Here is a 25,746-nt window from a genome sequence, read left to right on the forward strand (position 1 = left end):
GGGGTCAACTGAGATTTTGGAAAAATCAGAATCCACCCGTGTTGTTGCAGCACTAGTCGGGTTAGTGCTACTCCGTCCTCCAGCTGTTCTCTGGACCTTGCCCTTATCAGGAGATCGTCCAAGTAAGGGATAATTAATACGCCTCTTCTTCGCAGAAGAATCATCATTTCGGCCATTACCTTGGTAAAGACCCGAGGTGCCGTGGACAATCCAAACGGCAGCGTCTGAAACTGATAATGACAGTTTTGCACCACGAACCTGAGGTACCCTTGATGTGAAGGGCAAATTGGGACATGCAGGTAAGCATCCTTTATGTCCAGGGACACCATAAAGTCCCCTTCTTCCAGATTCGCTATCACTGCTCTGAGTGACTCCATCTTGAACTTGAATTTTTGTATGTACAGGTTCAAAGATTTCAGATTTAGAATAGGTCTTACCGAGCCGTCCGGCTTCGGTACCACAAATAGCGTGGAGTAATACCCCTTTTCTCTGTTGTAGGAGGGGTACCTTGACTATCACCTGCTGAGAAAACAGCTTGTGAATGGCTTCCAATACCGTCGCCCTGTCTGAGGGAGACGTTGGCAAAGCAGACTTTAGGAACCTGTGAGGGGGAGACTTCTCGAATTCCAACCTGTAACCCTGAGACACTACCTGCAGGATCCAGGGGTCCACCTGTGAGCAAGCCCACTGTGCGCTGAAATTCTTGAGTCGACCCCCCACCGCTCCTGAGTCCGCTTGTAAGGCCCCAGCGTCATGCTGAGGGCTTTGCAGAACCCTGAGAGGGCTTCTGTTCCTGGGCAGGGGCTGCTTGCTGCCCTCTCTTACCCCTTCCTCTGCCCCGAGGCAGATATGACTGTCCTTTTGTCCGCTTGTTCTTATAGGACCGAAAGGACTGCGGCTGAAAAGACGGTGTCTTTTTCTGTTGGGAGGGGGTCTGAGGTAAAAAGGTGGATTTTCCGGCAGTTGCCGTGGCCACCAGATCCGATAGACCGACGCCAAATAATTCCTCCCCTTTATACGGCAATACTTCCATATGTCGTTTGGAATCCGCATCACCTGACCACTGTCGCGTCCATAAACTCCTTCTGGCAGATATGGACATCGCATTTACTCTCGATGCCAGAGTGCAAATATCTCTCTGAGCATCTCGCATATAAAGGAAAGCATCCTTTAATTGCTCTATAGTCAATAAAATACTGTCCCTATCCAGGGTATCAATATTTTCAGTCAGGGAATCCAACCAGACGACCCCCGCACTGCACATCCAGGCTGAGGCGATGGCTGGTCGCAGTATAACACCAGTATGTGTGTATATACTTTTTAGGGTAGTTTCCAGTCTCCTATCAGCTGGATCCCTGAGGGCGGCCGTATCAGGAGACGGTAACGCCACTTGTTTTGATAAGCGTGTGAGCGCCTTATCCACCCTAGGGGGTGTTTCCCAGCGCGCCCTAACCTCTGGCGGGAAGGGGTATAATGCTAATAACTTTTTTGAAATTAGCACTTTTCTATCTGGGTTAACCCACGCTTCATCACATACATCATTTAATTCCTCTGATTCAGGAAAAACTACAGGTAGTTTTTTCACCCCCCACATAATACCCCTTTTTGTGGTACTTGCAGTATTAGAGATATGCAAAGCCTCCTTCATTGCCGTGATCATATAACGTGTGGCCCTACTTGAAAATACGTTTGTTTCATCACCGTCGACACTAGATTCAGTGTCTGTGTCTGGGTCTGTGTCGACCGACTGAGGTAAAGGGCGCTTTACAGCCCCTGACGGTGTCTGAGACGCCTGGGCAGGTACTAACTGGTTTGCCGGCCGTCTCATGTCGTCAACTGATTTTTGTAATGTGCTGACATTATCACGTAATTCCATAAACAAAGCCATCCATTCCGGTGTCGACTCCCTGGGGGGTGTTGCCATATGGGTAATTGTCTGCACTTAGTATAATATTAGGCTAATAGATGTTGTCTGAATCAAAATATAATTCATTATAAATAGGCGATGTTACCATAGTGGACAGTATACTGGATATATATATATATTGTAAGGTATAACTTAAATAGGTTTGAATGTATTAGTCTTATGTTTTGAGAATTTAGTAGCATGTATTTCTGTGTGTTTTACTGCAAGATTATGGGTCATTATGTAAGAGACAGGTTTTCTCTGTGAAAGCCATATAGCCAGAATACACAATACATTGAGCATTACACAAATTCATCCCTTCCATGCCATTATTCATATCTGTATTAATCAAAGGATTAATGTCTGATCTGCGCTATACCAAGTACAATTAAATCAAAGTTTACATGATATGTAGATATATGTATACTGTATACTTGATTCACACACAGCAAATAAATAATTATAACTTGGTGGATAAAGTCAATAGGTCACCTAGCTCAGGTCTCATAATATGCAAACAGTTACTGGTATGAACAGGGTGCATTGGAATTCACAATCAAAGATCTTCATACCTTTAGAAAGTATATCAACCAGCTGGCCTATTGTCCAGTTATACTGCTGGCCAGAGGCAATGATAATATAGGATCAAACCCACTATAAACAGGTCACAATCATTTATGCTAACACCCTAGGGCTTAGGCGAAATAGATCGTTTACACATCCATACAAAGGTAGATCTCTGATGGATAAAGAAATACCAAATTTTATGATCCCAAATTCCCTACATGCTCACCACCGTGGGACGGAGTTAGCAGAGAACGTTTTATTACACTTTGGAATCTGTCAAAACCTATAATTATGTACTTCATTGGAAACTGTGGGGATATACTAGTTTTGAATTGGTAAAATATGGGATAAAAAGCAGCAGACTTTTTAGTTAGGAGTTAGAGGGAGGAAGAAAGGAGGAAGGAGAAGGAGAAGGAAGGAAGTCAGTCAGGAGGAGAAGTCATGGAGAACATGCAGAAGGAATGATTCTTGGGATTGCAATCTTTAACTTGCAAGTATAAAATATGATAGTAATTGAAACTGTTTGTGAAACTTATGTCATGTTGTTTTATGTTATGTAACGAAGGAAGCATAGCATAGCTTAATATAATAATTAGTATATATATCACTACTGTGTATATCTTATTCTGTACGATTTGATCTGCCTGTAAATAAAGAATCATATAAAAAGAGCGGTAATATTCAAGCTTGAACTCTCTTTAAGGAATCTTAACTTCATAATTTCATAAGTCATATATATATAAGGACTGCATATATTTATCAGCCAATTAATTTGTAAGCCTGACATAATATATTTGCAGATATATATGATAACGCATATTAATTTAAATATATCCATATATTAATAACCATATATGTTATATTAAATATTAATATTCATAAATATGATTCCATAAATCAATAGGGGTGACATCACCATTATCGGCAATTGCTCTGCCTCCACACCAACATCGTCCTCATACATGTCGACACACACGTACCGACACACAGCAGACACACAGGGAATGCTCTTATCGAAGACAGGACCCCACTAGCCCTTTGGGGAGACAGAGGGAGAGTTTGCCAGCACACGCCCAAGCGCTATAATATATATGGGAACAACCTTATATAAGTGTTGTTCCTTATAGCAGCTTAAATATATCAAAATATCGCCAAAAAATGCCCCCCCTCTCTGTTTTACCCTGTTTCTGTAGTGCAGTGCAGGGGAGAGTCCTGGGAGCCTTCCTCACAGCGGAGCTGAGCAGGAAAATGGCGCTGTGGGCTGAGGAGAATAAGCCCCGCCCCCTATTTCGGCGGGCTTTTCTCCCGGAGTTTTAGATATCTGGCATGGGTTAAATACATACATATAGCCTCAATGGCTATATGTGATGTATTCTTTTGCATAAAGGTATTAAATATTGCTGCCCAGGGCGCCCCCAGCAGCGCCCTGCACCCTCCGTGACCGCTTGGTGTGAAGTGTGTGACAACAATGGCGCACAGCTGCAGTGCTGTGCGCTACCTTCATGAAGACTGAAGAGCCTTCTGCCGCCTGTTTCCGGACCTTCAATCTTCAGCATCTGTAAGGGGGGTCGGCGGCGCGGCTCCGGGACGAACCCCAGGGTGAGACCTGTGTTCCGACTCCTCTGGAGCTAATGGTGTCCAGTAGCCTAAGAATCCAATCCATCCTGCACGCAAGTGAGTTGAAATTCTCTCCCCTAAGTCCCTCGATGCAGTGAGCCTGTTGCCAGCAGGACTCACTGAAAATAAAAAACCTAAAAACTTTTTCTAAGCAGCTCTTTAGGAGAGCCACCTAGATTGCACCCTGCTCGGACGGGCACAAAAACCTAACTGAGGCTTGGAGGAGGGTCATAGGGGGAGGAGCCAGTACACACCACCTAATCCTAAGGCTTTATTTTTGTGCCGTCTCCTGCGGAGCCATTCCCCATGGTCCTGACGGAGTCCCCAGCATCCACTTAGGACGTTAGAGAAAACAGGATTTTGATACCTACTGGTAAATCCTTTTATCCTAGTCCGTAGAGGATGCTGGGCGCCCGTCCTAGTGCGTACTTTACCTGCAGTTTTATTAGAGTTACACAAGTTGTGTTTTATTAGTTTCAGCATGTTTGCTGTAATTGGTTCATGCCTGTTGGCGTGTGTTATGTTGAATGCCATGTTGTGCGGCATGGTTGAGGTGTGAGCTGGTATGTATCTCACCATTAGTATTAAAGTAAATCCTTTCCTCGAAATGTCCGTCTCCCTGGGCAGTTCCTATAACTGAGGTCTGGAGGAGGGGCATTTAGGGAGGAGCCAGTTCACACCCATTGAAAAGTCTTAAGAGTGCCCATGGCTCCTGCGGAACCACCTATACCCCATGGTCATGAAGTGGACCCCAGCATCCTCTACGGACTAGGAGAAAAGGATTTACCGGTAGGTATCAAAATCCTGTTTTTTTTCCTGTCAATTCTGCCTGTCTTCCATGGGCCTATTTTAATGGGGAGGCCTGGAGCTACAGCTCCACCCGCCCCATTGTTAATCCGGCCCTGCCTCATGGCACCAATTTAACAAAACAAGTTCAATATTTAATATTAGTCTGTCTGCAGCTATCTATTGTCAAAAGGGACTACTCCACCCTTTAAACTTGAAAATACAGAACAGAACGCAGATAGTGCTGACAGACTAGAATTAAAAAATGTTTTATTATTATCCTTAAAAAATGGTATCACCTTACAAACCTCTTATCCGATTTTTAAATATACAATTATTAGTTCACCAAAAACACAGTGTATGCATAGACCATTATTATATCCACAGCAATATAGAGATTTCTTTCAATGATCTTATAACTGTGTTCTCATAGGATACTATGTATCCACTTGTGATAAATGCCAGGTGTTTATATAAATTTTTACAAGCTGTTGCCACAAAGTCTGGGTAAGCCTGCAATTGTCTACAGCATGTGGAATGCATATAGGCTGAGACACACTAAAAGACAGCTGCCGCGCAGCCGCAGAGCGGAATGAAAGTGAGGCGCGTACAGCAGAGGAGGTGCGCATGCGCCAACTCTGATCTGTCCGTTACTAAAAGAAAGCCAGAGACTTCATTAAAAGGAAGCTGCTGACACATTATCTAGGCAGGGAAACGCGTCTCAAAGCTGGTGGAATCTACTACTATCCTGCCTCATTACTGGGAACTTATCTACATCTCAGGATATGGCTTATTAAAAGGTTGGAGCACCAGAGGCGGGAGCTAAGGAATTTCTCTGTCCCAGAGAGGATGTGGTAACAATCACATGCTTAAACTCTAACATGGCCATGTTTTGAATGAGCAATTGCTGTGCATGAAAAAGTTTTACTAAAAACAGTTGTTATCTGCATGACTATTAACATTTGGCAAAGAAAACATGCTAGTGTCTGTAAAGTGACACATTGTTTAAACATCTAACATCTTTTCCAGCTGGATACAAATTTCTTAATTACTAACTAGTTACTAACTATTAATTACTGCAGTGAGTGATTGACATGAGACTTTGTGGCAACAGCTTGTTAAAATTGATAAACACCTAGTATTTACTCACACATGGATACGTAGATCTCCCACATCAGGGGTGCCTGCTACTAAACAGACCATGGCCCGCTGGATTCGGTTGACAATTCGTCAGGCCTACTGTATCGCCACCAGTCTAGACGACCTCCATTATCCATTGCTGCCCTCTCTACATGCTCAGTTGGGTCTTTGTGGGCCACTAGTAGGAGGGTTGCCATGTCTCAGCTCGGTCGAGCAGCCACTTGATCCAGTATTCATACATTTACTAAATTCTACAAGTTTGATACTTTTGCGGCTTCATCTTCACGGTTTGGCCGTCTTGTTTTGCAAGTTCCTCAGCGATCTCCCGCCCAGGGGGAAGCTTTGGGACGTCCCCATGGTCTTGAAGTTGTGCTAGTGTCCCCTCGTGGCTGACAGAAAAAGGAGGATTTTGGTACTTACCGATAAATCCCTTTTTTGGAAGCCATAGGGGACACTGGCTGCCCACCTGTCGCTGTTCTCTTGCCTTCATTGTTGTTCTGTTGTGTTTGTTATATGCTCTTTTCCCTCGTATAGTTCTGTTATCCTGTTCCTGTCTCCTCTCGGCTAATTCATAACTGTGGGATGATGGGGGATAGAGAGGGAGGAGCCTTTTTCACTTCTAAGATTATTTATAGTGCCAGCTCCCTGTAAAGCCACCATCACCCTCTCAATCTGAACTCTGTATGGCGATGAATGAAATCTGAACTCCTACATGAGAGAGTACCTCCTTGACACATGAAAAGTTCGACGTGAGATTTTTGAACATTCTTTGTGTCCTTTTTTGCGCAACATGACCAGGAACTCCTATAAGTTCACTGCGTCCCCTTGCATGGCTTGTTTTGCTTGCCATGCCACGGGGAAGGTCGCTTCACTGCGCTCGCCACAGGTTACTATTCCCAATTGTAGTCCACATGGATGGTAAAGTATGAAAAAGGTAAAAATAAAACAAATTGTAAAAGAAGCCATATCAACATTTTCATGTGTCGACCATTTTACTATGTCAACCAATAGTGGTTGACTTACCATCCAGATACCCTGTCCCTTTTAGACAGATAAATCATTTGTAGGTAATACCGCCAACATTTTGTGCATACCATCATACTAAGACCTGTGTCCAAATGTGCAATGTAAGGAGGCCAACAGGAATTTTCCCAAGGAGCACTTGTTTTTTATTTGGGATTAGAAAGTTATGGACTGACCAAACACACTTTAGGCACCAATGGGAAATAGTTTTCCATACATGCTATATAGACTTTATTGCTACGCCATTAAAATGTTACCTTTGTATGTCTTAAATAAAAATAAAGAAAGCATAACAAAACGTAAACTTGATACAAATAAACTTTAAATCAATTTATTTTTAGTTGGAAGCAAAATAAATTATACAACTTAAAAATAAAATTCAAATATCAAGCAGTACATTTCTGAACCGCCATAAACATCTGCTTAATGTCAATGCTGCACAGCATTATCCATCACTTTGTAGTGGCACACATTCAATAGTGTAAATACCGTACTATATATATTTACAAGCTAAAAATGTTTTTCCGACACTCCAGTTCTACGTATAGTGTGCATACAGGAATGCGGGTCTCTCCGTTTCACAGACAGCGTTCTCAGGCAATTTTTACGACCGGAAACATTCTATAAAATTGATCAACCTGCCTCACGTTTGTATAGATCAATTCTGCACCTCAAAAAGTCAATGGTTGAATTCTATAAAGAATGTCAGAGAAACATTGCAGAGGAAGCCAGAAAATAAAGAAATGTCATTCGTAAAATGAATGCATGATTTGCAAGTTTTCAAAAATGTGCAGACTGAAAATAAATATAGCGGAAGACCAATCGAGCAACTACTCTCAGCTGGAGCTGGGTTCAAGGGAGTATATATATATATATATATATATATATATATATATATATATATATATCCACTGAAATAAAATATACAGTGCATTTTCCAGTTGCAGATATTTCAAAAAGTTTCACTGGTAATTTTGAAAACAATGCATACAGGGTAAAATTTTTATAAAATCCCTTTCTGGTCATTAAATGCACCCCAGCGCCCAAAATCAATTATATTTCCTTAGACAAAACGGGGTAAATTTACTAAGGTGGGAGTTTAAAAACAAAACAAAACTGGTGATGTTACCTATAGCAACCAATCAGATTCTATCTTCTAGAAGCAGCTAGATAAATGTTAAGTAGAATCTGCTTTGTTGCCATGAGCAACATCACCAGTTCTAAAAAAAAAACCTCCCACCTTAGTAAATTTACCCCAATGTCACAGAAAAAAAGAAAATATAAAGAAAGGGATAGCATGTTACACAGTATATACTGCGTAAGGCTCTAAGATAATGCTATTACTGGGTATCCTGTAAAGAAATATACTGATTTAAACAAACCAATATATTCCAGTTTAGTATCTTCTACCTTCTACCAATGTCTAAGTCATTACAATAAGGTATGGCGTTCCCATCTCCACAATAAGAAAATTTATCAGGACTCAACGTAGGCATTCAAGTGTACGATATAGTTCACAAAAGTAACTTTTTTAAGCAGTGATACATTTCTGCGGGAAGGAAAACGATACTTTCTCCATTATTCAGGTGAAATGAGCTACATTTGGCAAATCACTTTTTCTTGAGCAAAACGTTTGTTTCAAAGTAACTGGTAACTGCTACATAACTTGTTCATAAAAAATAAAATCAAAAGCAAACACACAATACAACTCACAGTAAAAATAAGAATCATCATATGCTTTGTAGATTTGCACAGCTTTCCTGTATGAAATTGTATTGTCAATATGATTTAGGGGGAGAATTAGCAAAGCTTGGAGAGAAAGTGGAGAGAGATAAAGTACCAACCCGCTTGTCATTTTAATTCTGTGAAAAATGCCAGGCGCGGATTGGTTGGTACTGTACTTTCTCTCAAAGCTTTGTTAAATCTCCCTCTAAGTTTTGACAATTCTGCGATGACAATGTATACAACATGTATGTATGGCAAATCAAATTAACTTTCATAATGAAATTCACAGTGAAATTGCCATTAAAAACCAAATTCCATGTTGATTTATTTTAGAAGCTCAACACAATGGTACAATACTGTAAATGTTTCACTAGTCATTAACATTCAGACAGACAGGTAGTATTGTTTGACACCTTTATATAAGAAATGTAAAAAGTGGAACTGATCACACAGGTGACAAAAAACTAATTTGATATTAATGTGAGACATTAAATATGAATTGCCGTGACCACAAACTAATTCAGCAATGTGAGTTTTACCCTGAAATTCATGGAAGTAAATTTAATTTCTAACGGGAGAGTATGAGCCCATAATTGTGTTGAAGAAATAATTAAAATCAGAAGCGTGATGGAGGGGCCTTCTACCGGAGACACCAAAATAAAGTGCCACATAAGCTACAATCTTATAGAATGAATTTCAATGAAATTTTATTTTATATTAATACACTCTAAAACACCAGTCATCACGCAGATGATGTGGTCTGGTGCATATAGTATAAAGACAATTCTTAAAGCTTGTATTTATGAGGTTGCCTTAGTAATACACGGTGTTGAGTTACACACATCGTTCCGATACCTTCAACTCAACATAACCTAGAGCACAATTTTTTTTTGCAGCCAGCATTTTAACTGTATATTGGGAACGCAATGGTGTTTAGAAACCTTGTTTTTCCAGAGGCCGTTTTAATTAGATACAGTGCTAATACAAAAGTGTGTAGTTTAGATATAGTCTGTACACACATATACATCACTGTGTGAAACACTATGGCTTGACAGATTAGGCACCAACATGTGGTACATCCATATATAGAACAATCTTGCCCCTTAAATACAATGATAAACAAATGCACTTATTCGAATGTGTCTGGTTTCTTCAAATAATCTTAATTCATTGGCTGTTTTAATAATCTGGAAATACGATCGAAAACATATGTTTATGTAGCTGTGAATCAACAATTGCCGTATAACTATCATCGTTGATATGTAAGATGCTATGGAGCTCTGCATCACCAGACAGTGGGGAAAATAGGACGCACAAGATACACAGACTTTTTTTTGTGTGTTTATCTGATGGATTCAGTAAAATTCAAACACCGGTATATTGTATGCAGAATTATGTGGTATAATAAATATATCACACCATTTAATTCTCGAATGTACCGGTGTTCAGTGTCAATACTAGCCACTCAATGTATATCTGAATGCTCCTCGTAAATGCTTTTTAAAATTTTTGGCTCAGAGTAATAAGGAGGGGGGGGGGGGGGGGGGGGGGGTGAGGGGGGTGGAGTTGAAGTAGGAGGGAGAGCATTAATAACAACCACTGAAGAATATTCAAACAATGCTCTAGAGCAGATGTACCCAAACTGTGTGCCGTGGCTCCCGGAGGTGCCTCGGGACACTTGCAGGTGTGCCCTGGGTTGGTGGTCCAGGATCAATTCAAATTATTCATGGTCAATATAATAGGCAAAACCAGTGCTGGTGGCTGCCAGTCATAAAATATGTGGTCAAACAGAAGTAAATCTTGTCCCTCACCACACAACTGACCCTAAGGATGACATATAAACGTGATCTACTTAATGTAATATTTCTTTCTAAATTTCTCAATAAGAAATTTTTGTCCTAGGGGTGCCGTGAAATAAATTCTGATATTCTAGGGCGCCCTGATTCAAAAAAGTTTGGAAACCACTGCTCTAGAGCTTAAGTCAGTAGCACAACCTGTACATACTGATATCTTCCTTCATTGTCTAACCTGCACTAGACAGATTAATAGAATTACTTGCTGGTTACTATGGTTTTAAAGCAGACTTGCGGTTTTATTTTGAGCAATGTTTGTAAACAACCTTGTATAATGTATAATGCTGTAGTGTACTACAGTCCACCTGTGTACTATGCAGTTGTGCAAATCCACATAGAAGCAATCCTATCATCGCATTTTATTTTATTAATTTTTTTTAGGAAAAAAATGCCATTCAACATAAAACATTCTTGCAGCTGATGTGTGGATAGAAAGACCTTTAAGACACCTGCATGGATAAAAACCATGGGAAATTTCAGAATTAATTACGTGAAAATGAAATTTAAAACTATATAAAAATATCAGGTGTACATATTTTCATTTATTTAGATATACATCCTAAAGATGATTGTGTTGGCTTTGCGAAATTTCTGAGTATGTACAAACACACACATATACATATGTACAAAATGTTATATATATATATATATATATATATATATATATATATATATATATAGGAGATCGACACACACATACGCGTGAGCATCTGTAAAGATTAATACACAAAATATAGAACTAGATACATAGGCACATATCTAGACATATGTATATACAAATGCATCATCTACATTACAGTATTTTTTTTTGTTGGCAGTCTCCACTGTAGAATTAAGGGGTCTATTCATGAAGCAGTGAAAAGAGTGGAGAAGTGAGCCAATGGAGAAGTTGCCCATGGCGACCAATCAGCTGCTACCTATAATTTTATAGAATGCGCTTCAGAAATGTTATTTTAATGCTGATTGGTTGCCATGGGCAACTCCTCCACTGGCTCACTTCTCCACTGTTTTCAATGCTTCCAGAATTGCCCTCTCAATCTCCAACATAGGAAGGTGAGAAAATCCTATAAGAAGGTAAAAGTGCCACTTACCCAATTATGTTCATTTAGTTGTTGGTTTTTTTTTTTTTGTTTTTTTTGCGAATACTTACATTTCAATAATCCTGCCTTAATACACCTCACAAAAATTATGTGCACATTTTATCTGTAGGTGTGGGAATATCTGTTCATTGATCAACTTGTATCATTTGTTTACCCAATATTATTACTCTCACAACCCCCTGGCATGAGAGTATTGGAGAGGACACGTTGGAATGGGTCAAGATTCATTTTTGTGGTTTTCGTTTTTAGAGTTCGCTGCTCTGTGCCCCTTACTTGCTTTAAATCCACTGATCACACCTTTAAAAATCAATATATTATCAGTAAAAGCCCTGCTAAAGAGTCCCCATGTCCACTCATTAATACAAAACCTGTTCAGATTAATGATATGCATAAAAGACTCACAAATGTTGTGCAGGAACGAACATTAGTTAAATGAACACAATACTTAGATATGAAAGTGCTATTTTTGGAGGTGGGGTCTTTTTTTTTTTTTGGTGTTTCTTCTTTTCTTTTAATAAACAAAGTCTAACAGTAACAGCAATGTATCAGTGCAGAAAATTGTGATTTACCCTCCCCTGGGGCAAATGCTTGTTGTTATTAACACAAACAAAAAAAAAACCCTAAGATTTTCTGGTTGGAACGAACGAAATCTACAAGCTCACGAGTTCTTCCAAAACGATTTTTCCATTAAAACAGCATGCTAGTAAAACGATGTGAAAAATGCTGTCATGCTGGCAGTAATGACATTGGCAATATATTTCTGTCCTTCAGAAAGGTAAGGCAGGAGGGGGAAAGGTAATATTTATGCGACACAAAAGTCCAGCAAGAGTTTGCTTTGAGCATAAATATTGGAAAGGGCCTGCATCGCGCACTCGGGTTATCCAGCTTTCCCAGGCAGGCTCTCCAGGTTATGCCATGTATATGAAGGTGTTGATGTCGCACTCGTCTCTTCGGATGTACTTGTGTTCAATGAGCCATTCAATTTGTTCCTTGATCATTTTTTTCTGCGGCAAGAACATATTTTTCAAAATTTCTACAAGTTCGGTTTGGAGCTGAGCGTTAGTGATTTTCTTCCTCATCTTCATGATTTGGATAATAGCCTCCTAGATAGAAAACAACGGCTTTCAGATTACAAAACATCAACAGTAACAAAAAGGCAAGAGTAGAAGAAGGTTCTTCGGCTTAACCGGTCACCATAGAGAAAGCTGCTCCGTCTTAAGAAGAATCATTCAGACTACAGATGTGGTTGGGGCGCTCTATATTAAGGGCCTGACTCAGAGATGTAGGAAAAAGCTTAATGAACCAGTCATTAATTATTTCAAATGTGAGCACAGTGATCACCCAATAAACATATTGTATGGGGTTCTACAGTTATTTAGCGCATACCTGTGTCCTCAGTATCCGCAGCTGCACGATGCCCTCGTTTTCCTCCTCCCTCATCCTCTCGGTGGTCAGCTGTAAACGTCCTATCAGATTGATTTTTCCTCTTTTTTGGACTTTTGCATTTTTTCTAAAAGAAAACCAGATAAAGTTGTAACAACAATTGTATAGTTTATGAGAAGGATTGTATACATAGATCACTGATTTACTTGGAATTGCCGGCAATTACCGCTGAGTGTGCCAAGGCTTGTGTCGTTTTTATTGCTCTTGGATAAAACGTCAACACATTGCTCTAACAGATGTAGTGCTGCGCAGAATGTAACTGTTCTACTGGTAAAGAGAGGAATATAACTTATTCACAGTGGAAGTGGAATGCTTCTCCAGTAGTGCGTGTTTTGTGATGAATGGCCTGTCAAGCTGCAAATTACTCCATGATGGTTCAGTTATATCACTGAAGTCACTGTCTAGTCCCTTAGGAGATATCTACAGTAGGTGCTCAATGCCAGACAAATGATCCAAAGTTCCTAAACAATGATCGATGGGAAGGACTCATCCCTTGACCAAGAGGTGAAGATACACTGCTCCTCATGCATGAAAGTTGGCATTGGCAACTTGTAAAATCGGGGCCAAGGAATATCTCCCCACAAAGGACACACACACCCTGTTGGACAGATGTTTGGATCTTAAGAGCTGCTTTAGATAACTATGCCACAAGCAAAGAATTGAGCCTTGGAGTGTACCTGGCATTACACTTATAAATAGAAAGAATACCTGCTGTTGCACTGTGTTGAAAAACAAGCCCAAAAATGGCCTAAACATGTTGAACTAGTGCTTTAGGGGAACTGTAAGCTAGATGTATTTAAAAATGTAAAATATAAATGGTGACGCACTGCAACTAAAACACACAAATGGGAAAGAAGGAGGGAGGAAGAGGAGGAAGATCATCATCAATGGCTTATAGTTCAGGACCCATATTCATACGCTTTACGTTTAAAGGCCGTTTCTAACATGCATTACAAAACACCAGTGTGTGCAAGGTCTACAGGATGCTGGAAAGAAAATACAGTCGAGTGCTTGGGAGGAAGTATGGCCCATGGTGACACTGCAGAGACTGGTACAGGAGATGCTGCTGGGCTCACAACATAAGAATCCTTTCCTTAGCATACTGTAGGTGCATCCAATTAATTTGCAGCAGAGAGCAATGAGAGAAATGGGGGAGTTGGGCAACCTTCCATGCTTCAGTAGATAGCGGAGGCTATCCCCCAATATGCGAAAATAAAGAAGAGGTGTCTGTTCCGCTGTGTCGTGCCTGGTGGAATGTAACACCTGGTCTGTCCTGCCGACAGTGCCGTAACTGGACATTTTAGCTGTGTGTGCAAGAAACAGCATTGCCCCCCCCCCCCCCCCCCCTTCAACCTTCATTATACAAAACAGGGCCAGCGGTCCCTTTTACACATTACGCCAGGTAGAGTCCCCTTTTACACATTACGGCAGCAGAGTCCCATTTTTTTTTACACATTACGGCAGCAGAGTCCCATTTTTTTTACACATTACGGCAGCAGAGTCCCCCTTTTTACACATTAGGCTGGCAGAAACTCGCTTTTTACACATTAGGCTGGCAGAGACCCCCTTTTTACACATTAGGCAGGTAAAGACCACATTTTACAAAAAGAGCGAGAGTGAGGACAAGAGAGAGAGAGAGAGAGAGAGAGAGAGGAGAGGGGGGAGAGAAGACAGAAACATCCGCACTCACGGGGCTTGTGGGCGGGTATGCGGGCGGCCGCATGTAGAACACCATGCACAGTTGCTCCCACCACCGCGTCTGCTCCCAGAATGCCGTGCGCAAAGACCTCGCACCGGCATTCTGGGAAGGTGGGGGGAAAGACATCACTGTACCGGAGAGGTGCATTGGGACTGGGAGTGTCGAGTGGGAGGTGGGGCTGCTCGGGCAGGCAAGGGGACAGTGTCCTGTCTCCCAGATGACCCCGCAGCACAGCGATGCTCTCCCTCCACAAGTGCACTGTGTGCAAGGCACACTCCGCACACACCTAGTTACGGCCCTGCCTGCCGATGCCACTGGGTCTTAAGAGGATGTGGTAAAGAACCCTGCATTATGAAGACAAACAGTGGGTGTACTACATGGGAAGGTAACTTGCACAACACTTGCTACAGAAGAGCATACCCTGCCAAGCACATAGCAATCACCACGGATCCACACTCCTCTAGCAGACAAAGCTGCCTTTCAGACTCACACAAAATCGTAAGAGATTAATCATTGGTAAATATGGTTTGTTGTTCATTGCAATAAAGGATGAGGAGCTCATTTTTGTAACTGACATAAAAACACAACACTTAGCTGCCATGATGGACAGAGCAGCGGAGTTTGTACTTGTGCAGAGATTAAAGAAAAGTTTGCCCACTACAGAGTAACCCTCCTTGGCAACATAACAGATTATTTCTTTTGTTCAGCCATAATGATCATAAGCTTCACCTCACGTTATCCTCCTGCCGACTGGTAGAATCAGTATTCTCTATTTTACACACACAAAGTGACGCTGTGAGAAAATCTAAAAAATTTAAGTACTTACATTAAACTGAACTCCTGGTTCACAGAAAACAAGGTTCCCTCTGTAAAGTCTTTCGGGGAGTTTACTGATGGCTCGTATGATAAAACTTGTCGTTTCAGTTTTGGAAAAGCTACTAGAGACTAAGAAAAAGATTAAAAAAATATATATATTATAAATTAAAATGAACATTTCACCACAAAGACAAACACACAAAATCATGAGGTAGTTGTGCACAACCTGTTCAATAAGAAAATACAGTGCAAACTGCAGAGACAATGTACAGACGTATCCTCATCCTATCCTTTAGCACTATATGGCTGGAGACATCTGCCACAAAGCCGCTGCGGAACAGGTAGAAACTCCAGTGAACGTTCTCCGGAATCCTGCATCTTAGTTACATACAAATTAGTGGATTGTGGCAAAAATACTAACTCTAGTACCTCCTGCACTAAGGAATTGGAATAAAGTAGCAGTCGGAGAATAATTATGCGTTGACGCGAGCCAGTAGTATCGGATCTCGGTCTCTTAACTTTTTAACCTGATTTTTGAGTCTTAATTCACTAAAAGTGTACTGGACAGTGGTGCATCTCTAGTGGGTGCTGTGTGTGTGGTGCACAAGAGCCCTTACCACACACGCTGCACCCATTTCTTCAGTACTCACCTCTCCGGGGTCCAGCGTTCGCTACGGCAGCCTGGCAAAATCTCCAGGAAAATGGCCATTTTCCTGGAGTTCTGCATATGCACAGTAGGGGAACTGCAGTAGTCTCTAGCACCGCTCTAGAGTCTACTAGCACCAGGCACAGTCACTCAGAGTGACACTGACTACACTGCCCAGCTGCCGGTAAGAGAGGAGGGGGCCCATTTGGAGTATTATGGATTCGTTTTTTTGTCGCAAAGGAATTGGTATAAAGTAGCAGATTAAGACGCATATTTTAAGAAAAAGTTGCATGGCGCAGATAAGTCGCAAATTCCTTGGCATGCCAAATGCGGCTATATGGGGCAATTTGAGGATAGGAGTGTATGAACACCAGAAGACCAGCACAGCATGTACACATACCCACAGGGTCCTCCTCAGCTCCGCGTCAGGTAACTCTGTTGCTAATTTGAGATTTTCAAAACTTATTTTCTCTTTAGGTCTCTGGTTCCAGGCAAACAAAACCGCCAGCTGAAACGTGGTCACCTCCAGGTCATACTGACCCACCTCATTCTTAAATGTTATCTACAAGACATAACATCATTTCATTGTATTAGAACAGTGGTCATCACGTTCCACAAACCAGTCTTTTTATGCATTTATTAAACAATAAAGAGAAATAAACAATGTTTGTTTAGGATAAAACGGTACATAGAAACATAGAATTTGACGGCAGATAAGAACCACTTGGCCCATCTAGTCTGCCCCTTTTTTATCCTTCAGGTAATCTCAACCCTTTTTGAACCTTAATTCCTTCAAGTTATATCTTTCTTTAAAAAAATAAGATTTTACGTACCGATAAATCTATTTCTCGTAGTCCGTAGTGGATGCTGGGACTCCGTCAGGACCATGGGGATTAGCGGCTCCGCAGGAGACAGGGCACAAAAATAAAAGCTTTAGGATCAGGTGGTGTGCACTGGCTCCTCCCCCTATGACCCTCCTCCAAGCCTCAGTTAGGATACTGTGCCCGGATGAGCGTACACAATAAGGAAGGATTATGAATCCCGGGTAAGACTCATACCAGCCACACCAATCACACCGTACAACTTGTGATCTGAACCCAGTTAACAGTATGATAAATGTAGGAGCCTCTGAACAGACGGCTCATAACAATAACAACCCGATTTTTATGTAACAATAACTATGTACAAGTATCGCAGACAATCCGCACTTGGGATGGGCGCCCAGCATCCACTACGGACTACGAGAAATAGATTTATCGGTAAGTAAAATCTTATTTTCTCTGACGTCCTAGTGGATGCTGGGACTCCGTCAGGACCATGGGGATTATACCAAAGCTCCCAAACGGGCGGGAGAGTGCGGATGACTCTGCAGCACCGAATGAGAGAACTCCAGGTCCTCTTTAGCCAGGGTATCAAATTTGTAGAATTTTACAAACGTGTTCTCCCCCGACCACGTAGCTGCTCGGCAGAGTTGTAATGCCGAGACCCCTCGGGCAGCCGCCCAAGATGAGCCCACCTTCCTTGTGGAATGGGCCTTGATAGATTTAGGCTGTGGCAGGCCTGCCACAGAATGTGCAAGTTGAATTGTGCTACAAATCCAACGAGCAATCGTCTGCTTAGAAGCAGGAGCACCCAGCTTGTTGGGTGCATACAGTATAAACAGTGAGTCAGATTTTCTGACTCCAGCTGTCCTTGAAATATATATTTTCAATGCCCTGACAACGTCCAGCAACTTGGAATCCTCCAAATCGCTAGTAGCCGCAGGCACCACGATAGGCTGGTTCAGGTGAAACGCTGAAACCACCTTAGGCAGAAACTGAGGACGCGTCCGCAGTTCTGCCCTGTCCGAATGGAAAATCAGATATGGGCTTTTATACGATATAGCCGCCAATTCTGACACTCTCCTGGCTGAAGCCAGGGCCAGTAGCATGGTTACTTTCCATGTAAGATATTTCAAATCCACCGATTTGAGTGGCTCAAACCAATGGGATTTGAGAAAATCCAAAACTACATTAAGATCCCACGGAGCCACTGGGGGCACAACCGGGGGCTGTATATGTAGTACTCCTTTTACAAAAGTCTGGACTTCAGGAACTGAAGCCAATTCTTTCTGGAAGAAAATCGACAGGGCCGAAATTTGAACCTTAATGGACCCTAATTTGAGGCCCATAGACAATCCTATTTGCAGGAAATGTAGGAATCGACCCAGTTGAAATTCCTCCGTCGGGGCCTTCCTGGCCTCACACCACTCAACATATTTTCTCCAAATGCGGTGATAATGTTGTGCAGTCACCTCCTTCCTGGCTTTTACCAGGGTAGGGATGACCTCTTCCGGAATGCCTTTTTCCCTTAGAATTCGGCGTTCAACCGCCATGCCGTCAAACGCAGCCGCGGTAAGTCTTGGAATAGACACGGTCCCTGCTGAAGCAGGTCCCGTCTTAGAGGTAGAGGCCACGGATCTTCCGTGAGCATCTCCTGAAGTTCCGGGTACCAAGTTCTTCTTGGCCAATCCGGAGCCACGAGTATCGTTCTTACTCCCCTGTGCCGTATAATTCTCAGTACTTTTGGTATGAGAGGCAGAGGAGGAAACACATACACTGACTGGAACACCCACGGTGTTACCAGAGCGTCCACAGCTATTGCCTGAGGGTCTCTTGACCTGGCGCAATACCTGTCCAGTTTTTTGTTGAGGCGGGACGCCATCATGTCCACCTTTGGTTTTTCCCAACGGTTCACAATCATGTGGAAGACTTCTGGATGAAGTCCCCACTCTCCCGGGTGTAGATCGTGTCTGCTGAGGAAGTCCGCTTCCCAGTTGTCCACTCCCGGAATGAACACTGCTGACAGTGCTATCACATGATCTTCCGCCCAGCGAAGAATCCTTGCAGCCTCTGCCATTGCCCTCCTGCTTCTTGTGCCGCCCTGTCTGTTTACGTGGGCGACTGCCGTGATGTTGTCCGACTGGATCAACACCGGCTGACCCTGAAGCAGGGGTTTTGCCAGGCTTAGAGCATTGTAAATCGCTCTTAGCTCCAGTATATTTATGTGAAGAGACATCTCCAGGCTTGACCACACTCCCTGGAAGTTTCTTCCCTGTGTGACCGCTCCCCAGCCTCTCAGACTGGCATCCGTGGTCACCAGGACCCAGTCCTGTATGCCGAATCTGCGGCCCTCTAACAGATGAGCACTCTGCAACCACCACAGAAGAGACACCCTTGTCCGTGGAGACAAAGTTATCCGCTGATGCATCTGCAGATGCGATCCGGCCCATTTGTCCAGCAGATCCCACTGAAAAGTTCGTGCGTGGAATCTGCCGAATGGAATCGCTTCGTAAGAAGCCACCATTTTTCCCAGGACTCTTGTGCATTGATGCACAGACACTTTTCCTGGTTTTAGGAGGTTCCTGACAAGTTCGGATAACTCCCTGGCTTTCTCCTCCGGAAGAAACACCTTTTTCTGAACCGTGTCCAGAATCATTCCCAGGAACAGCAGACGTGTTGTCGGGGTCAACTGAGATTTTGGAAAATTCAGAATCCACCCGTGCTGTTGCAGCATTACTTGGGTTAGTGCTACTACGTCCCCCAGCTGTTCTCTGGACCTTGCCCTTATCAGGAGATCGTCCAAGTAAGGGATAATTAATACGCCTTCTCTTCGCAGAAGAAACATCATTTCGGCCATTACCTTGGTAAAGACCCGAGGTGCCGTGGACAATCCAAACGGCAGCGTCTGAAACTGATAATGACAGTTTTGCACCACGAACCTGAGGTACCCTTGATGTGAAGGGCAAATTGGGACATGCAGGTAAGCATCCTTGATGTCCAGGGACACCATAAAGTCCCCTTCTTCCAGATTCGCTATCACTGCTCTGAGTGACTCCATCTTGAACTTGAATTTTTGTATGTACAGGTTCAAAGATTTCAGATTTAGAATAGGTCTTACCGAGCCGTCCGGCTTCGGTACCACAAATAGTGTGGAATAATATCCCTTTCCCTGTTGTAGGAGGGGTACCTTGACTATCACCTGCTGAGAATACAGCTTGTGAATGGCTTCCAATACCGTCGCCCTGTCTGAGGGAGACGTTGGCAGAGCAGACTTTAGGAACCGGCGAGGGGGAGACTTCTCGAATTCCAACCTGTAACCCTGAGATACTACCTGCAGGATCCAGGGGTCCACCTGTGAGTGAGCCCACTGTGCGCTGAAATTTTTGAGTCGACCCCCCACCGCCCCTGAGTCCGCTTGTAAAGTCCCAACGTCATGCTGAGGGCTTTTCAGAAGCCGGGGAGGGCTTCTGCTCCTGGGAGGGAGCTGCTTGGTGCACTCTCTTACCCTTTCCTTTGCCTCGGGGCAGATATGACTGTCCTTTTGCCCGCTTGTTCTTATAGGAACGAAAGGACTGCGGCTGAAAAGACGGTGTCTTTTTCTGTTGGGAGGGGACCTGAGGTAAAAAGGTGGATTTCCTGGCTGTTGCCGTGGCCACCAAATCCGATAGACCGACCCCAAATAATTCCTCCCCTTTATACGGCAATACTTCCATATGCCGTTTGGAATCCGCATCACCTGACCACTGTCGCGTCCATAAACTTCTTCTGGCAGATATGGACATCGTACTTACTCTCGATGCCAGAGTGCAAATATCCCTCTGAGCATCTCGCATATAAAGAAAAGCATCCTTTAATTGCTCTATAGTCAATAAAATACTGTCCCTATCCAGGGTATCAATATTTTCAGTCAGGGAATCCGACCAAACCACCCCAGCACTGCACATCCATGCAGAGGCGATGGCTGGTCGCAGTATAACACACCAGTATGAGTGTATATACTTTTCAGTGTAGTTTCCAGCCTCCTATCAGCTGGATCCTTGAGGGCGGCCGTTTCAGGAGACGGTAACGCCACTTGTTTTGATAAGCGTGTGAGTGCCTTATCCACCCTAGGGGGTGTTTCCCAGCGCGCCCTAACCTCTGGCGGGAAAGGATATAATGCCAATAACTTCTTTGAAATAAGCAGTTTTCTATCGGGGTTAACCCACGCTTCATCACACACTTCATTCAATTCCTCTGATTCAGGAAAAACTACAGGTAGTTTTTTTCTGACCCCACATAATACCCCTTTTTGTGGTACTTGCAGTATCAGAGATATGCAAAGCCTCCTTCATTGCCGTGATCATATAACGTGTGGCCCTACTGGAAAATACGTTTGTTTCTTCACCGTCGACACTAGATTCGGTGTCCGTGTCTGGGTCTGTGTCGACCGACTGAGGTAAAGGGCGTTTTACAGCCCCTGACGGTGTCTGAGACGCCTGGACAGGTACTAACTGGTTTGCCGGCCGTCTCATGTCGTCAACTGATTTTTGTAACGTGCTGACATTATCACGTAATTCCATAAACAAAGCCATCCATTCCGGTGTCGACTCCCTAGGGGGTGACATCACCATTACCGGCAATTGCTCCGCCTCCACACCAACATCGTCCTCATACATGTCGACACACACGTACCGACACACAGCAGACACACAGGGAATGCTCTTATCGAAGACAGGACCCCACTAGCCCTTTGGGGAGACAGAGGGAGAGTTTGCCAGCACACACCCAAGCGCTATAAATATATAGGAACAACCCTACAGAAGTGTTGGTTCCTTTATAGCAGCTTAATATATCAATATCGCCAAAAAAGTGCCCCCCCTCTCTGTTTTTTTACCCTGTTTCTGTAGTGCAGTGCAGGGGAGAGTCCTGGGAGCCTTCCTCGCAGCGGAGCTGTGCAGGAAAATGGCGCCGTGTGCTGAGGAGATAGGCCCCGCCCCCTATTTCGGCGGGTTCTTCTCCCGGTGTTTGTGAGACCTGGCAGGGGTTAAATACATCCATATAGCCCCAGGGGCTATATGTGATGTATTTTTAGCCAGAACAAGGTATTATCATTGCTGCCCAGGGCGCCCCCCCCCCCAGCGCCCTGCACCCTCAGTGACCGCTGGTGTGAAGTGTGCTGACAACAATGGCGCACAGCTGCAGTGCTGTGCGCTACCTCATGAAGACTGAAAAGTCTTCTGCCGCCGGTTTCTGGACCTCTTCACTTTTCGGCATCTGCAAGGGGGTCGGCGGCGCGGCTCCGGGACCGGACTCCATGGCTGGGCCTGTGTTCGATCCCTCTGGAGCTAATGGTGTCCAGTAGCCTAAGAAGCCAATCCATCCTGCACGCAGGTGAGTTCACTTCTTCTCCCCTAAGTCCCTCGATGCAGTGAGCCTGTTGCCAGCAGGACTCACTGAAAATAAAAAACCTAATAACTTTTTCTAAGCAGCTCTTTAGGAGAGCCACCTAGATTGCACCCTGCTCGGACGGGCACAAAAACCTAACTGAGGCTTGGAGGAGGGTCATAGGGGGAGGAGCCAGTGCACACCACCTGATCCTAAAGCTTTTATTTTTGTGCCCTGTCTCCTGCGGAGCCGCTAATCCCCATGGTCCTGACGGAGTCCCAGCATCCACTAGGACGTCAGAGAAAAACCTTTTCCCCAAAAATAAATCCTCTAGAAAGCATTTCCCAATTTGTCTAAGAGGGGAAAATCACTTCCTGACCCCATAATGACAAACAAATCCATAGGTCAACATATTATAGTATGGCAAAGCCAACAGCCTTGCACATTTTATTTAGTTTATGCCCTATAGCTTTCTACAGGTCCTGCCAATAGCCGTTCTAACTGGAATCTATTCTTCATTTTGTGCACAGAAACGTACCCCTCCATCTTTTCTTTCTATCCCTCCTAAAGAAAGTACAACCGGGAATAGATCAACAGCCATTCATATGAACCATCCACACATGCTTCGGCAATGTCACCCATACCATAATGTCCCTCACATGCTAATAACCAGATATTTTGCTTTTTGTAATTAGTAAATTAAATATATTCCTGCGCATATACCAACAACTCCAGCTCCTTATGTAACCTATTTACCCCACCGTTTCCTAACGTACCCTCACTACTTTAAATATGACATAAAACTGTACTTGATGAAGTGAGAGCCAACATACATTAAAAAGGTATTAAACTGCTGAACTACCTCTGTAGGCTTTGTACATAGACCTCTTATTTTCAGCATGAAAGAAAACATCTTGTAGCACCTGGCCTGACACCCAGTGCATGCCCTCAGTATCTGCATGTATGTAGTACTCACAATGCCGTTAGACATCAGATGGTGCCAATGCAGTTTCCTGCCACTGTGATTCTTCTTGTAGAACTCCTCCACCTCAGGGATGAGATCTTCCAGCTCAGTGGGGAGGGACACAAAGACCTTTTCTGAGCTCCGTGACCAAGCACCAGCATTTAAAATCTTAATATTCACAGAATCAGCTGAGATAACAAAAGGCCGAATTAATACAAATAAAAGACAGTGCTGGGTATATAACAAAAAATAAGAATTTACTCACCGGTAATTCTATTTCTCGTAGTCCGTAGTGGATGCTGGGGACTCCGTAAGGACCATGGGGAATAGCGGCTCCGCAGGAGACTGGGCACAACTAAGAAAGATTTAGGACTACCTGGTGTGCACTGGCTCCTCCCTCTATGCCCCTCCTCCAGACCTCAGTTAGGAAACTGTGCCCGGAAGAGCTGACACAATAAGGAAAGTATTTGGAATCCCGGGTAATACCAGCCACACCAATCACACCGTACAACTCGTGATACTATACCCAGTGAACAGTATGAATAACAACGGAGCCTCTCAAACAGATGGCTCCAAACAATAACCCTTTAGTTAGGCAATAACTATATACAAGTATTGCAGACAATCCGCACTTGGGATGGGCACCCAGCATCCACTACGGACTACGAGAAATAGAATTACCGGTGAGTAAAATCTTATTTTCTCTGACGTCCTAAGTGGATGCTGGGACTCCGTAAGGACCATGAGGATTATACCAAAGCTCCCAAACGGGCGGGAGAGTGCGGATGACTCTGCAGCACCGAATGAGCAAACTCAAGGTCCTTCTCAGCCAGGGTATCAAACTTGTAGAATTTAGCAAATGTGTTTGAACCCGACCAAGTAGCAGCTCGGCAAAGTTGTAAAGAGAGACCCCACGGGCAGCCGCCCAAGAAGAGCCCACTTTCCTCGTGGAATGGGCTTTTACAGATTTAGGATGCGGCAGTCCAGCCGCAGAATGTGCAAGTTGAATCGTACTACAGATACAGCGAGCAATAGACTGCTTTGAAGCAGGAGCACCCAGCTTGTTGGGCGCATACAGAATAAATAGCGAGTCAGTTTTCCTGACTCCAGCCGTCCTGGAAACATAGATTTTCAGGGCCCTGACTACGTCCAGCAACTTGGAATCCTCCAAGTCCTTAGTAGCCGCAGGCACCACAATAGGTTGGTTCAAATGAAAAGCTGATACCACCTTAGGAAGAAATTGGGGACGAGTCCTCAATTCCGCCCTATCCATATGGAAAATCAGATAAGGGCTTTTACATGACAAAGCCGCCAATTCTGACACACGCCTAGCCGAAGCCAAGGCCAACAGCATGACCACTTTCCACGTGAGATATTTTAGTTCCACGGTTTTAAGTGGCTCAAACCAATGTGACTTAAGGAAATCCAACACCACATTGAGATCCCAAGGTGCCACTGGAGGCACAAAAGGGGGCTGAATATGCAGCACTCCTTTAACAAACGTCTGAACTTCAGGCAGTGAAGCCAGTTCTTTTTGGAAGAAAATCGACAGAGCCGAAATCTGGACCTTAATGGAACCTAAATTGAGGCCCATAGACACCCCTGACTGTAGGAAGTGCAGAAATCGACCCAGCTGAAATTCCTCCGTTGGGGCCATTCTGGCCTCACACCACGCAACATATTTTCGCCATATGCGGTGATAATGGTTCGCGGTCACCTCCTTCCTAGCTTTAATCAGCGTAGGGATGACTTCCTCCGGAATGCCCTTTTCCTTCAGGATCCGGCGTTCAACCGCCATGCCGTCAAACGCAGTCGCGGTAAGTCTTGGAACAGACAGGCTCCCTGCTGCAGCAGGTCCTGTCTGAGCGGCAGAGGCCATGGTTCCTCTGATATCATTTCTTGAAGTTCTGGGTACCAAGCTCTTCTTGGCCAATCCGGAACAATGATTATAGTTCTTACTCTTCTCCTTCTTATTATCCTCAGTACCTTGGGTATGAGAGGAAGAGGAGGGAACACATAAACCGACTGGTACACCCACGGTGTCACTAAAGCGTCCACAGCTATCGCCTGAGGGTCCCTTGACCTGGTGCAATATCTTTTTAGCTTTTTGTTGAGGCGGGACGCCATCATGTCCACCCGTGGCCTTTCCCACCAGTGTACAACCATTTGGAAAACTTCTGGATGAAGTCCCCACTCTCCCGGGTGGAGGTCGTGTCTGCTGAGAAAGTCTGCTTCCCAGTTGTCTACTCCGGGAATGAACACTGCTGACAGTGCTA

At 43.7% G+C, this 25,746-nt stretch overlaps 1 protein-coding gene across 1 annotated transcript in view; it reads right to left on the reverse strand.

Annotated features, from left to right (window-relative positions):
- Positions 1–7,354: 7,354 nt before the first annotated feature.
- Positions 7,355–25,746, reverse strand: part of CUL5 (cullin 5) — a 190,852-nt gene continuing 172,460 nt past the window's right edge. Inside the window, exons 15-19 of the mRNA XM_063951611.1 lie at positions 23,483–23,658; positions 16,722–16,883; positions 15,686–15,804; positions 13,104–13,227; positions 7,355–12,820 (exon numbers count right to left, since the gene is read on the reverse strand). Coding sequence (XP_063807681.1) covers positions 12,626–12,820; positions 13,104–13,227; positions 15,686–15,804; positions 16,722–16,883; positions 23,483–23,658 — 776 coding nt within the window. The 3' untranslated portion in view covers positions 7,355–12,625. The remainder of the gene's footprint in view (positions 12,821–13,103; positions 13,228–15,685; positions 15,805–16,721; positions 16,884–23,482; positions 23,659–25,746) is intronic.

Source organism: Pseudophryne corroboree, chromosome 2, assembly GCF_028390025.1.
Source record: "Pseudophryne corroboree isolate aPseCor3 chromosome 2, aPseCor3.hap2, whole genome shotgun sequence".
Lineage (NCBI taxonomy): Eukaryota > Metazoa > Chordata > Amphibia > Anura > Myobatrachidae > Pseudophryne > Pseudophryne corroboree.